The 13,931-nt window shown below is 38.2% G+C and overlaps 1 protein-coding gene across 2 annotated transcripts in view; it reads left to right on the plus strand.

Moving 5' to 3' along the window:
• TBX15 (T-box transcription factor 15) overlaps positions 1 to 13,931 on the plus strand; it is a 115,486-nt gene that overhangs the window by 62,785 nt on the left and 38,770 nt on the right. For both annotated transcript variants that reach the window (XM_017524158.2, XM_017524160.2), the window contains exons 2-5: positions 74 to 287; positions 5,026 to 5,127; positions 6,801 to 6,972; positions 8,017 to 8,184. In XM_017524158.2, the coding sequence (XP_017379647.1) occupies positions 74 to 287; positions 5,026 to 5,127; positions 6,801 to 6,972; positions 8,017 to 8,184 (656 nt within the window). The remainder of the gene's footprint in view (positions 1 to 73; positions 288 to 5,025; positions 5,128 to 6,800; positions 6,973 to 8,016; positions 8,185 to 13,931) is intronic.

Genomic DNA, 13,931 nt, shown 5'->3' on the forward strand with positions numbered 1-13,931 from the left:
CCCCATCTTTTAGGGCCAGGGGTGAGGGGAGCTCAGCAGTTTCTCACCTAAGGCTTGATTGTTTATTTTGCAGATTCCGAGCAGAGCACTGGTTCAGACTCTGAGGTGCTCACTGAGCGGACTTCCTGCTCCTTCAGCACTCACACTGACCTGGCCTCTGGCGCTGCAGGCCCTGTGCCTGCTGCCATGTCTTCCATGGAGGAGATTCAAGTAGAGCTTCAATGTGCTGACCTCTGGAAGCGGTTCCATGATATTGGAACTGAAATGATTATCACCAAAGCAGGCAGGTAAGGACAAATTCCTTTGAGTGGTCAGATTCAAAGAATCTGCAGAAGTAGGAGCCATTACATTCTTCCATTCTTATTTATTTGTGATGGTATCAATGAAACCAAAGCAGCTTGCACTCACTTTTTTGCATTTGGACATCTTGGTAAAGTGGTTCTGTTGTGTTTGCTGTGATTGTGTTATTTTCCTCCAAGGGACAATCAAATGTAAATCATGTAAATCATAAACATTTTCTACCTACAAGTGTATTTCAGCTAGTACTAGGAATCCATGGTATCTTAAGAGCCAATATGTATATTTCCAAAGCAAGCGTTTACTTCACAATTAAATACTTCCAAGAATTTTGCTTCTCTAATAACAACTTGCATCTTCTAAAGTATTTAAAGCAACAATGCTTTCGTAATAATTTTTTAAAAGAATTGGCTTGTTGCATATTCTGAGCCCTGTTGACAGTCCATTGTGTTTCATCACTGGCTTGAAATTATTACACAACTTTAATGGTAACCTATGGAATTTCTTGCAAAACTGTTTTTCTAGGATTACAAAGTTTTAAAAACACAGTTTCTCTTAAAATAGACACTTTTAGTTAAGCTACTCCTTTATTGCTATGTTTCAGCTCTCCATAGTTAAGTATCTATTTTATGCTAGACACTCAACATACGTCTTTGAAAGTTTACTGGAATCCCATGAGGTTGGACATAATCATTCCATACATGGATTAGGATGCAGAGGATGAAAGACATTAGTTAGCTTGGCTGAGGGACATGGGTACTAAGAGGCAGCTCCAGAATTCTGTATAAATCTAAGCGGCTCTAAAACAGTGGTCTCAACTTTGAACTGTTAAGAAATGGCTGTAGTTAGCCCCTTGGATTCAAAATGAAACGATTTAGATACAATTAAATTTGGGCTGGGCGCGGTGGCTTATGCCTGTAATCCCAGCACTTTGGGAGGCCGAGGAGGGTGGATCACCTGAGGCCAGGAGTTCGAGACCAGCCTGGCCAACATGGCGAAACTCCATCTCTACTAAAAATACAAAAATTAGCCAGGCATGGTGGCATGTGCCTGTAATCCCAGCTACTTGGGAGATGGAGACAGGAGAATTGCTTGAAGCTGAAAGGCAGAGGTTGCAGTGAGCTGAGATTGCGCCACTGCATTCCAGCCTGGGTGACAGAGTGAGACTCCATCTCAAAAATAAAAATAAATAAATAAATAAATAAACAGATTTGGACTAAGCATTTCAGCATATAGAAATAGTTCATTGAAATTAAGCAAAACAGTTATGCTACTTTTGTATTTTCAAGGCCATTGTACATAATCTCACATGTCATGGGGATCCCATCTTACTGATCGTGAGCTGTTTTCATGAACTTAGCCATTTAAAGTAAAATGACATTTTGATTGAGTATACTTTACCTATGTGCATATAAGGAAACCTCCAAATACAATAAGATATGACAAAAACATGAAGTCAAAATAAACCTGAAATTTTGTTTATTTTCTTTCTCTTCTGGAACTCTATTCCTTCTGTCAGTAGTGAATAAAACCACTAAAGACTTCCCAGGGGCAGCATCTGGGCTAGATAATTATGTCCAGTACCATCTCTTTTTTGTTGCTTGGGTCTCAGTGTACTTCTGTTCCACATTTTGGGGTGTTAAGGCTTGGGAAAAAAACAAAGTAACTCAAGGAATCTTTTTGTTTGTTTTGTTTTTGGTAGAAGAGTTGGTTTGGAGAAAGGAAAAATATTACAATTGTTTATAAGATTTTCCAGTTTCATTTTTGGGTTTTTACTTTATTACTCCTGGGTCTGTGTATTACAGTCATGTTTGTTCCTGATATCACTCCCTTATTCCCTGTGCTTCAGTGAATTGAGTTCATTTGAGCATCTCCTTGACAACCTTCTTGCGACTCATTTTGTAATTTCTTCTGCAGTATTTTCATTTACACATCTATGATTTCACAAATCCACCTTAATATCTGGATAAATCTACATATGCCTCAAGACAGACACATAGTTTGTTCTTTAGTAGTAATTGAAATCCTTTGTTTAGGGTTTCAATTAGTTCTGTATTCAGTTGCTTCAACTGTTGTTACTATCATTCTTCTCAGATAATTCTGAAGCAACTCAGAAACATACATATAAGGCTTTCTCATCTGTGAATTTTCTTTATTCCTCCTCATTCTCCTGGTTGATTTCTTGCTTCTCACTCATTTTTCTTCCTAGACAGTATTGTCAGTATCCTTTTCCGTTTTAATTCCAATCTCCATCTTCTTAGTTATGTTAGTTATATATGGCTTTCTTTTATTTTAGATGATGTTAGTCACCATCTACCTCCCCCCACCCGCTAAAATGTAATCCTATTGATTCAGAACTACTGAAATCTACAGAGCCCTCAATCTTTGAGTATACCAACCCAACCTGCATAATCAGCACCATGGACAGAGGTGCTTGCAAGGATTAACGGGTTTAGAAGACAAAAGAACTGGCCTAAATTTAGCCATAAAATTAAAACCAAACATATCTCTTTTTGTGAAACATGAAAGGTTAAGTTTTCTTTAGAATTTTGTGGCTTCACTTGATAGTCTATGCTAAAATGCAGACAAAAAAATGCAAAGTTTTTAAGAACAGAATTCAAAGGTAGTCATAGAATTTTAAAGCAGGAGGGCACTGTAGAAGAATATGTAGCCTGTTTCCTTTGCTTTATAGGTGATGAAGTTAAATGGCTTATCCAAAGTCACATTGTTCATTCATTTTAGAAGTTGGGTCCTGGAAAGAGACAGGTAGCTTCTCCATTCAAGGTCACATAACTGTTCCAGACAAAACAGATATTGAATTTAAAACATCTAACTCATTTTTTTGTCAAGTCATAAAGAAAAGAAGTCTATAGAGATGGGTAGCTTCTCCATTCAAGGTCATATAGCTGTTCCAGACAAAACAGATGTTGAATTAAAACACCTAACCCTGTTTTTGTAAAGTTATGAAGAAAAGAAATCTGTCTCATTCATGTAATACAGGCTCTGTAGGTGACTGGGGAGAACCATATTTTCTTATCTCAGTTAGTAAGTGAGAGGACGTTTGCCCCATCTCTGGCAAGATGCCCTTCAAACATTTACATATACAGGAAAGCTATAAATCAGTGTTATTAAAAAGGGAATTACTGATCTGTATTTAAATGTGTAGATCGAGTTTCCCAAATTTTTGGAAAGAATTAATGTGAATTAAAGTGTCTAACCTATAGTGAATGTTAGATTTAGTCAGTATGAGTATTCCATCATCAGATTTAATTAGCCCACCATAAGACAAAAGTATGAGGCTTTTAAATAAACATTGTGATGGTAGGGGGAGAAAATTTTAAATGAGATACTCACAGAAGCTTCTGAAGAGTAATACGGTGGAGAAAGATGAAATAGTTATGTATGTATTAATTTTTTAACTATTTAAGAATTAGCCACCATTTCTATTAAAGGACCGTGATCCCTCTTGTGCTTTCCCTCAGATATGATTATAATGTTACTGACCTATTTCCAGGGGATGTTAGCCCTTTGGGTTGCTTTCCCTGGATGAGTGGTAAGTGTGTAACTAGCACAGAGAGCCTCTCCTGTGACCAACCAGTGCATATTTGCAAGATGGCTGTCTGAGGTCAGGATATGGTCTATGGCCATGAAATGGAGCAAAGCCAATTAGGCCATATGTGGATCAAGCCTGTGACCTTGACCTCATTAGCACTGTGCTCTGCCCAACTCAACTAACTAGCCCCAGATGGTTAAGCTTAATGCAGTATTTTGTATACAAGTAGCCTAGAGCACATTCAGAGCAATCCAAATTTTTGAACTGAGGACTTTTTATGTCTGGCTTGATACAAAAGAGCTTGAGCTTGATGTTTTTCGTCTTTCTTATGGTTAAAGAAGAATGGTGAACTTTATTCTAGACATGTTGAAACTCAATACCTCTTTTGGGCTGCTCTGTCTCCTCCTCTCTTCAATTATGAGAGAAGTTGTAAAGTGCTGTATCCTGACCTCACTTGCTTTTTGGTAAGTTTAACAAGCCATTGTGGTAGAAACAAGGTATTTCCCAGAGGCCACTAGAATTCATTTGGTATTTGCTCCCAATTCCACAGAGGCCTTCCTCTGACACACACGTTGACAGCCTGAGAACTTGCAGAAAATTTTCTACAGTTTCGTGCATTAAAAATCTTGGTGGCTATTTGTTTGGAGATTGGCAGCACCTTCCTTTTCTCTTTTTATCTTGAGAGAATATTTTTAGAGTGGTTGTTTTTAAATAAACTCAGTTGAAGATATTTTATGATCACTTGCAATAAACCGAAAAGGTCTTTGGATTGTAAGAAGAGTGCAAGTTGCTGTACTTACCTTTAAAAAGATTATAGCTAATAGGAAATGTATGTGTGGCTACACACATGCACACACATGTCTATGCATACATATATATCGTAAGAAACATTAACTAAAAATACAAAACAGGCTGTGATATGAACCCTTGGATAGTATGAATCATCAAATAGGTCAATTTAAGTTAAGAAGAGATACCATTTCAGTAGTGTAAGTCTCCAGTATATTTTATAGTGGTAATTTCCAAAGTGGAAAAAATTAGCCAACTTTGAGGATTAGAGAACATTGGAATTTGATATGCTTAGAGTACCTATTAAGAATACATTTTTTAAGCGTTTACCCCTGCTGCTTCTCCCACTCTGATTTCTGAGCTTTCTGTTTTACTCCTCTTCATAGGAGGATGTTTCCTGCCATGAGAGTGAAAATCACTGGCCTAGATCCACACCAGCAATACTACATAGCAATGGACATTGTGCCTGTGGACAATAAAAGATACAGGTAACAGTAACTCTGGGATGTGGAAATGTGGGTATCACCAGCATTCCAAGACAGTTCTTCAGACCCCTTAGAGGAGACATTTCAGCAATGCACACTGTACAGGGAACAAGGAATGGAGAATATGTCAGAGAACCAGGTGAAAGTGTTAATTTTGGTCTGGGATTCCCCCCTATGTCCCTGGACAGAATGGGGTTATATAGTGCCCCACGAGGTAGCAAAAATCAAGTGGATCTTAAGTCTAAAATTAATTTAGCTAACATTGAAAGTGATTAGCATATTCAATAATTTGTTTTGTGAAATACTAAATGAATGGAGGTGATTTATTTTGGAGAGAGGAAGGTGAGGTGGAACGATGAAGCACATTAAAATGATTATTTGATGGATCACCCCATAGATGATGGAGAGGAAGAATAGGAGAACTGGGTAAAATTTTAAGAAGAATATCTACTTAGGAAGAATTGTTATTCATTGATATGGGTTGTAAGTGAGTTTGTTAAGTAATTTTCCCTCAAACTGATTAAAAGCCAACGTAATCCTTGTGTATCTTGGATGGCTTATACATAGCTCTTGCCAGAAAAAAAAAGAATTACGGCTTATTTGTTCTCTTGAGATCTCACTAAAATCATTAAATCGTTACTCACTTTTGAAATATCTAAAGTCTGAGAACTTGGCCCTAAACCCATGAATTTGGAGGCAACAGTTGATGAAAAAGGCCAGGACTAGTATGGCAAGCAGGGAGACAGCTGGCTGAGAGAGACACAGTCTGGATTTCAAAACTTAGGAGAAAAGATGCTTCCAGCTCGTTTTAGAGGATTTTGGGAGCTGTGATTTGGACTGAGTGACTCTATTTCTCAGGGTCCAGGTGCCATGTGGTCCTTTAGAACTGAGAAGCAGGGAAGTGCCAGATCCATGGAGATGTTTCTTCTGAACTATGAGAAAATTGGCCAAGTTGGGAAACCAGACTTCCTCTGCTACCAAACAACATCCTGTTTCCAGTGACTTTGTGGGAAAATAATGTAGAAGATGATATTCAAAATGGGTTCATCAAAGACAATGTGAACTGGGGGTATTTGGCATTGTTTCTGGAATGGCTGCAGTGAGGCAAAGGCCCATCACAGAAATGCCTCAAAGTCCAGATTCTTAGCAAGGAAATGGTTAACCATTGAGAGACTTGGAAGGGCTCTGCACATGGCTGCATTTTATAGGACAATATGGAAGATGTTTTTAATAAGGAACAAAATCCTGAACAAATGGCCAAGGGATTATATGGTTTGCATTTGAAAGGTGAAAGGTTGCAGTAAAATGCCTTTTCTATAGCTAGACATGTGAGTTCAGGATGCCTGTGTGCACACAGGGGTGCATGCCATGGAGAGAGGGAAGAAAGAAAGGACTGTGAGAATGTTTTCCTTGCGAGGGCTGTAGATTTGATCATTAACCACAATATTTCTCTGCTCTCCCACTCCATCTTTTTGTCCATTTCTGTCTCTATTTCAATTTCCTGGTTATCCACCCTTCTCTTTTCCTCCTTTGATTCTCTGTTTCTTTCCCATCACTTCTCCATTCATGTCATCTCTTTGTTTTACTCTCCTCTTCCTTGTCTCAATTTATTTCCTGGGCCACTGTCTCTTCTCTGCCTCTGTCTCTGAATTCCCCTCTCTTCCTCTTTATCTCAGATATGTGTATCACAGCTCCAAGTGGATGGTGGCTGGCAATGCTGATTCCCCTGTGCCCCCAAGAGTTTATATACACCCTGATTCTCTAGCTTCTGGAGACACCTGGATGAGACAGGTGGTCAGCTTCGACAAACTCAAGCTCACCAACAATGAATTGGATGATCAAGGACATGTGAGTCAAGGAATCCCATCTCTCCTTTCTTTCTCTCTTCCCCGATTTGCCTTAGAGCTGGCTAGCCCCAGGCTTTTTCAAATAGGTGAAATAAGAATTCCCATGCCACTTTAAGTCATTTTAAGTAAGTAAGCATAAAAGTGGTTTTTTTCCAGTTAAATTCCATTTATTACAAATCTCACATTTAGCAAACATCTGTTATGCATCAGGTTGTGTTTATCAGATAAAGTCCTTGTACTTCAGAGGCTTACTGTCCAGTCGAGGAGGCAAGACAGAGAAACATGACAAATTAACCAGTGGTAAAAGAAATCACAACATTCAAATAACCCACAAGGCAGTAAAACAAGTGAAAAAAGTGAATGACAATTTCAGCTAATTTGTCAAGGAATTTATGAATTTATAGGGGAGACTGAATCTTAAGACTTTCCAGGTATAATTAGAGCATGTGATGTTATTAATTTATCTTTGGCAGTGAAACACATACTGAATTTCAACTGAGTGGCAGGACCCATAGTGGGTGCTATGGGAAAATTGAATTAGCTAAAACTATTCCTTCCACCTTCAAGGAAACAACAATTTTCTGAAGGTGCGAAAACCCATATCTACCATTTACTCTCACGTAACATAAAATAATGTTCACCTATCTAATAATGAATTCATAATCGGATGTAGAATTTAAAAGACAGCTTGAACACATGCTGAAAATTTGAAGCTGGAGGGACAACTTGTCACATGGCAGAGGTTCTGAGACCTTTTAATGAAGTGTTGTCCATTAGTACTAGAGTAGTCATTCAGCATTATCCATTTCAAGGAAACATATTACATCTACCATCCATGATAAGGATGTCCTGCTATTTGGTTCCATGTAATGCTAGTTAATCACTTAGTCCTTCCTGGGCAAGTATACTGATTTCTAGCTTTCTGTACATCTCACCTTCAATCTATGCTTCTTCTATAGTGCTTCTACTTAGTGATTTGTTTGCATGAGAGCAGAATGTAGGTTCTTTAAAGCCAAGCCTGGCACAATTCGCCTTTTTATTTCAGATCATTTTGCACTCTATGCACAAATACCAGCCTCGAGTTCATGTGATTCGCAAAGATTTCAGCAGTGACCTTTCACCCACTAAGCCTGTTCCTGTTGGGGATGGGGTGAAAACGTTCAACTTTCCTGAGACTGTGTTCACCACAGTTACAGCCTATCAGAACCAGCAGGTAAGAGATGGCCCTTGAGAGCCTTCTGCTACATCTCCTTTCAAAAGAGTCTGTTCATGCTTTTGGCAATAAGTGCTTAGTCCTGCATGGCACTGACGAGTTAATATGAGATATAACAGTTCTGCAGTACACACAGGGCATTGGTGATAACAGTATGGTAGTGCCTAGTAAGAGCTTACATGGTCTAGGTTTAGATCAGAGACAAGATCTTGACCAAGAGGACCAAACCTATTAAATTATTTTTATATTATTCTCTGTACTTGCACCTGTGTTCATGATCTCTACTACATCCCAGCAAATGATCCTCGTCATTTGGAATTCCTTTGCAAGTACTGAGGTTTGAGTCATGCCTTCTCTCTTATCTACAGTTTTCTGTGTATCCTTCCACCAGGCTACATCAAAGTCATCAAGCTGTTGTGGGTCTATTTAAGATCCACCACTTCCACTTACACTTTCAGATTAAATTTACTTCTGTGTGACCACCAGCCACATCCTAAGATCTGTAAGTTTTTATATCCGTAATACATTCATTCATTCCATAAATATTTATTGAGAACGTACTATGTTCCAGGTTTAGCACAGAAATAGAGTTGATTAAGATGCTTTTTTTTTGTTTGTTTAAGATAAGAAGAATTTTAGTTGGATGAAAGACATATAAATACATAATGATAGTACAATGAAATAATTCAATGACAGAGATGTTTCTTGCTTTGTGGAAGAAAGAATGTTTTCCTGGAAGAGTTGACACTTTTCTGATGTTGACACACACATACACACACACACACACGAACTAGCCAGAAGAATACAGGAAAAATATGTATAGAGGAGGGGGGAGGAGAAGTAAAGTCTGAAATTACTGCGGGCTTTCCAAATTTTTCTTTTTGAGCAAGGTGGCTAGGTGGACTTACAAGTGGTCTCACTTTATGTAACTTCCTGAAAGTTGCATGAGGATGTCATTTTTGTTAATTGGATTGGATTTAATTGTTCATCAAAATATGTAATTATAAAGATACTGCAGTGAACCTTTTTTCAAAACAAAGACTTGTTTTGTTTGTTTATCTTGCTTGAAAATGTGCTTAATTTGGGGCCTACTGAAGCAAAGTGAATGTAAACTATTACACTCAATATCTTTTGTATTGGATACTCTGCTTTGTGCTCTAACAATGAAAGCAATGGATAGAAAAACATTCACTTATTCATTCTTGTGAAGTGCTTATTATGTGCCAAGCAGCTGAAGGTGAATTATGTAAGTATGGACTCATCGTGGTTCTTCTGGATAAGATTCCTTAGATATTATTTACTTTCAGAGGAATTTGACATACAACAACCGTTAGTTCACTAAATGAGAAAGTCTATACAGTGTTAGACTTTCTCTGCAGCTGTAAATTGTTTCCAACTTCAGATTTTCCTTTTGGATAGCACATTTGATCTATAGAAGGGTTTAGTTTGGTTTGGGTGCTATTTAAAAGCTAATAAACTGTCTCAAACTCCTTAGGTAGTAAAATTGCAGAGGACATAAAGGATCCACACAGAAAACTGTAATAATTAAGATTTTTCAAGGTCTGATACAAGACATAGCATCAATACAGACATGGCCTTTGGAGCAACCAGAACTTTGGGATTAGTTCTGGCTCAGACGAAGGGAAGTAAGAGTCTGAGTTCTTTGGATAACTGATTAGACTCTTCTAAGAATATTCCAGCCACCATTTTAAATAGTTTCTGATGAAGGCAGTGATGTGACAATAAATATTTGAACATCAGAATTTACCTTGCAGAACACTGAAGAATGAGCATTCTACTGCCTCACTGAGATCAGTTATAGAGGCCAGGAAAGCCATTATTGTACCCCAAGTTGAAACTAGAAAGCTACAACTCACTTTGACAATAAAAGAGGGCCAAGCATGGGTTTCTGACATCTCCTTCACATCCTTCACCTTCTTTCACAGACAGTGTTCTAGCATATGAGTACATTCTACTCATAGAAATATTTTGTTTACATCTGGGCCGAAGTGAAGCAGGACATCATGGTTAAGGTCATAAAATTGGGCAGCAGATAAACTTGGTTTGATTTCTGATCTTTTCTCTGACACTATGTGGCATTAATTCCTTTCAATTTGTGTTTCTGGTCTTGAAAATGTGCCTGTCTCATAGTTATGAGGACTAAATGAGGGAACATGTATAAATTCATGGACACAAGCCCGGCATCTAGTTAGCAGTAGTCAGCCTACGTTTCTCCATGGCTGGGTTTGCACAGGCATGAAAAGTGGGGCATAGAAGCAATTTTAAAGAATAAATTGCTTATTAGGGAAAAAAGTGCATTGTTGGAAATTGGAGGAGCTGCAATGGCTCTCAAAGGAATTATAATCCATAGGTAACTAGTTTGATCTCTCTGTCGTCATATCATATTGGTGAATTCATGATGTGCTGACATTCAAAATAGATGAGTCATACTCATTGCTGTCCATTTTGGGATCAAGATGACAGCTTTTGCTTGTTTAACAAGCCCCTAATCCCTGGATAAATCAACAAGCATGATTATTTAATGTTCTTTTTGGCTGCGTAGATATGATATAATACAGTAATAATCTAGTAATACAAAATAACCTTGGGCCTTTCCCCCAGGAATCCTGAGGTTTGCACCCTATAGGTCAGAGCTGTTACCTAGCTATACTTTTCAGACTTGTTCTGAAGATGCCATGTAGCATAAATTGTTCTCTTTTGTGAGCTATTTTCACCTATTACTGTGTTTTTATTCTTCTTGACATTCTGGAATGAGAACAATCAATATGACAAAATTATTTACTTCATCTATTTCTTTTTAAGGACATGGTTAGGAGGGCTATGAGAGAGTAAAGAGGAAAAAATTTAGTGGTAGGTTGTTAATGTTCTCAGGAACTCGTTTGTGGAAACACTGAAGAAAAGACAGTAGAAGGAGTGTAATGGAAATGGAACACTGCCCAGACTTTCTAAGGAAAAGCAGTGTCCTGCTCCACAGATAGCAATGGGCTAGACATTTAGAGACCTGGGTTTTGGTCTTAAATTCTCTACTGGCTACACATGTTGCTCTGAGCAAGTTGTGTTTTTTACAATAATTGTGCTTTAGTTTCTTCTTCTAGAAAACGAGGAGTTGGCCTGTGCTTTACAAGGTCCCCGATAGCTGTGAAATTCTAATTTAGCCCTCTTTTTTTCTGCATGATTTTTAATGAGGATTGGGAGCAATTGTTATAAACCAAGACAATCACCAGGATTTTCAACTACTGAAAATTATCAGAGGCTCATGTCCGAAAATGTTTTTTTTATTCACCAGGTATTCTAGACCAATACATTTTTAGTAAGTCTACATTTGAGGGGTATGAACATGGTGTTTTGTACACAAAATATTCCCCAACTTACTATTTATTTGTGACTCTTTTCAATTCTCCTGTTGTTTTTGTTTTTTGTTTGTTTGTTTTTTGGGACAGGGTCTTGCTCTGTCACCCAGGCTGGAGTGCAGTGGCGTCAACATGGCTCACTACAGCCCTGGCCTCCTGGGATCAAGCCATCCTGTTGCAGCAGCTTTCTGTGTAGCTGGGACCACAGGGCAGGTATCACCATGCCCATCTAATTATTTTAATTTTTTTTTAGAGATGGGGTCTCGCTTTGTTGCCCAGGCTAGTCTTGAACTCCGGGGCTCCAGCAATTCTCTCACCTTAACCTCCCAAAGTGTTAGGATTACAGGTGTGAGCCTCCCATTGTTAGACTCTGTGTTCCTATTGACTCCCATCTTGTCACCCAGGTCGAACACCTGGCTGTTAAGACATTCAGTCTGCCACTAATGTCTTTTGCTTCTACTGATAGAATACATTCTTCTTTCTAATCTGATTGGTTTTGCCCTTGTTTTGTTTCTGCCTTCCCCCCACCTTGGGTTCTTATGATAGCTTCCAATTAGGTCACCTGGACTGCAAGCTTAATGTGTCACAAGCCATCCTATACACCATTGTGAAGCACAGTGATAATTGCACCATTTCTATGCCAAAAATTGTCAACGACTCCTCAGCACCTGGGGAGTCAAGTCCTCAACCCCGAGTTTTTTCAATAATTTCCTCTGTGGCTAATCACCAACTACATTTCTAGGCTCAATTTCTGTTATTCCTCATCACACATCCCCAAGAGTGTCGCCATCTGGTTAGATTTTTACTATTGCCTGAACTTTATAGCCTCCTTGCCTCTCTATGTTCTGTTTTCTTTTCCAGGAATGCCCTTTCCTTTCATTTTTATCTGTCTTGGTTTTTTTCTACTTTTCAAAAATTCGGTGAAAATACCATCCCCTACCACTTTATTTCACATTTTCAGCTGCAAATGAGCTCCCCCCAGTTAGAACTGTTAGGGCTCTGCACCTCTCTCATGACCTCATCATGTTGTAACTCTGGCATGCTTGTCCAATCTTCCCCTTGATATTTTGAGCTTTTTAAGAACAAAAGTTGTACATTTTACAAATAAACAGGGTGATGTAGAAAACACGAATTTGAGAGTTAGGAGACTTGAATTCTACAGCCAACTCTGCAGTTGATGTACTACTTTTGGCAAATCACTCTACCTTAGCATTCTCATTTGCAAATTGATGATTTGGTCTGAATCGGTACTAGTCTATGGAGAAATTTTTTATGGTCCACTAAAAAATGAGAAAAATAAAGAAGTATAGGGACTTTCATGAATGTAGATATTCACTTTAATAGATTTTTTTGTCTTTCCCACTGTTTTGATACAAAAATGTCCCTTCATTTATGAAATTATGAGACAGGGGAGAATAGATAGATGTTAACTGTCTCCATTTGGTAGAATGAAAAAGTGGGATTTAATGTTGATTCCTCAAATGATGGGAAAGGGATTAGAATTGGCCTATAACATTCTGAAGCACAGCTCCGTAATTCTAAGATAGTTCTGTCTGCCCTATATTGCATAGCACTGAATATATATCAGCAAATGACTGTAATGAAACTAAATGAATGATTAGCTAACATGACTCTAACACTGTTTTTTTTTATATATCTCTGGTTCTGTTTCTCTGCATATAAGTATTAGTAAAGAGAGCTTTTCTATTTTCATGGAATATTTTATGCTTTTCTTTCCCCTTTTTCCATTCCTTCCTTCCATGCTTGCTACTGATCAATAGACTCCCAGGGTTGCTAGCATACTGAAGTTATTATTACTATTATTTGCTCTCTATGTGCCAACTTGGCACGTCTATGGCAGAGAGGAAGGTGCAGCATGCCCAGAATCTCTTCATGGAATATAAAGTGCTAGATGTGGGAATAAAGGTGACTCAACACTCTATGCTTTTTCGTAGAAGAATTTGAAGCCAAAATATCCTCATGGAATTAGGAAGAAATTTACGTTGCAAAGTCTTTATCTTCTCTAAGGGCAAAAGACTGCTGAATGTTGATTTTTGTTTTCAAACAGGAAACTAGACTTCTCAAAGACATGGCCCTGTTCTCCCCAGGTAACACAGTCTTATTTCTTGATGAGAATTGGCTACATGAACCAGATAGGAAGTCGGAAACCAGAGCCAGATTTGTGTGAGCAAATCCAATAGGATTTCTGAGCCACTCATTGTGGTCTAGACTAGTGAGCCGTTTCGCTGGGTCAAATCAGGGCGGATTTTTTTTTCATATGGGCTAAGGTTTTTTTGTTTTGTTTTGTTTCCCCCCGTATGGAAAACCTCTCAAGCAATATAGTACGAAATAAAAATAATGAAGAGTGTTAATAAG

Source organism: Cebus imitator, unplaced genomic scaffold (genome assembly GCF_001604975.1).
Source record: "Cebus imitator isolate Cc_AM_T3 unplaced genomic scaffold, Cebus_imitator-1.0 Scaffold32, whole genome shotgun sequence".
Classification (NCBI taxonomy): domain Eukaryota; kingdom Metazoa; phylum Chordata; class Mammalia; order Primates; family Cebidae; genus Cebus; species Cebus imitator.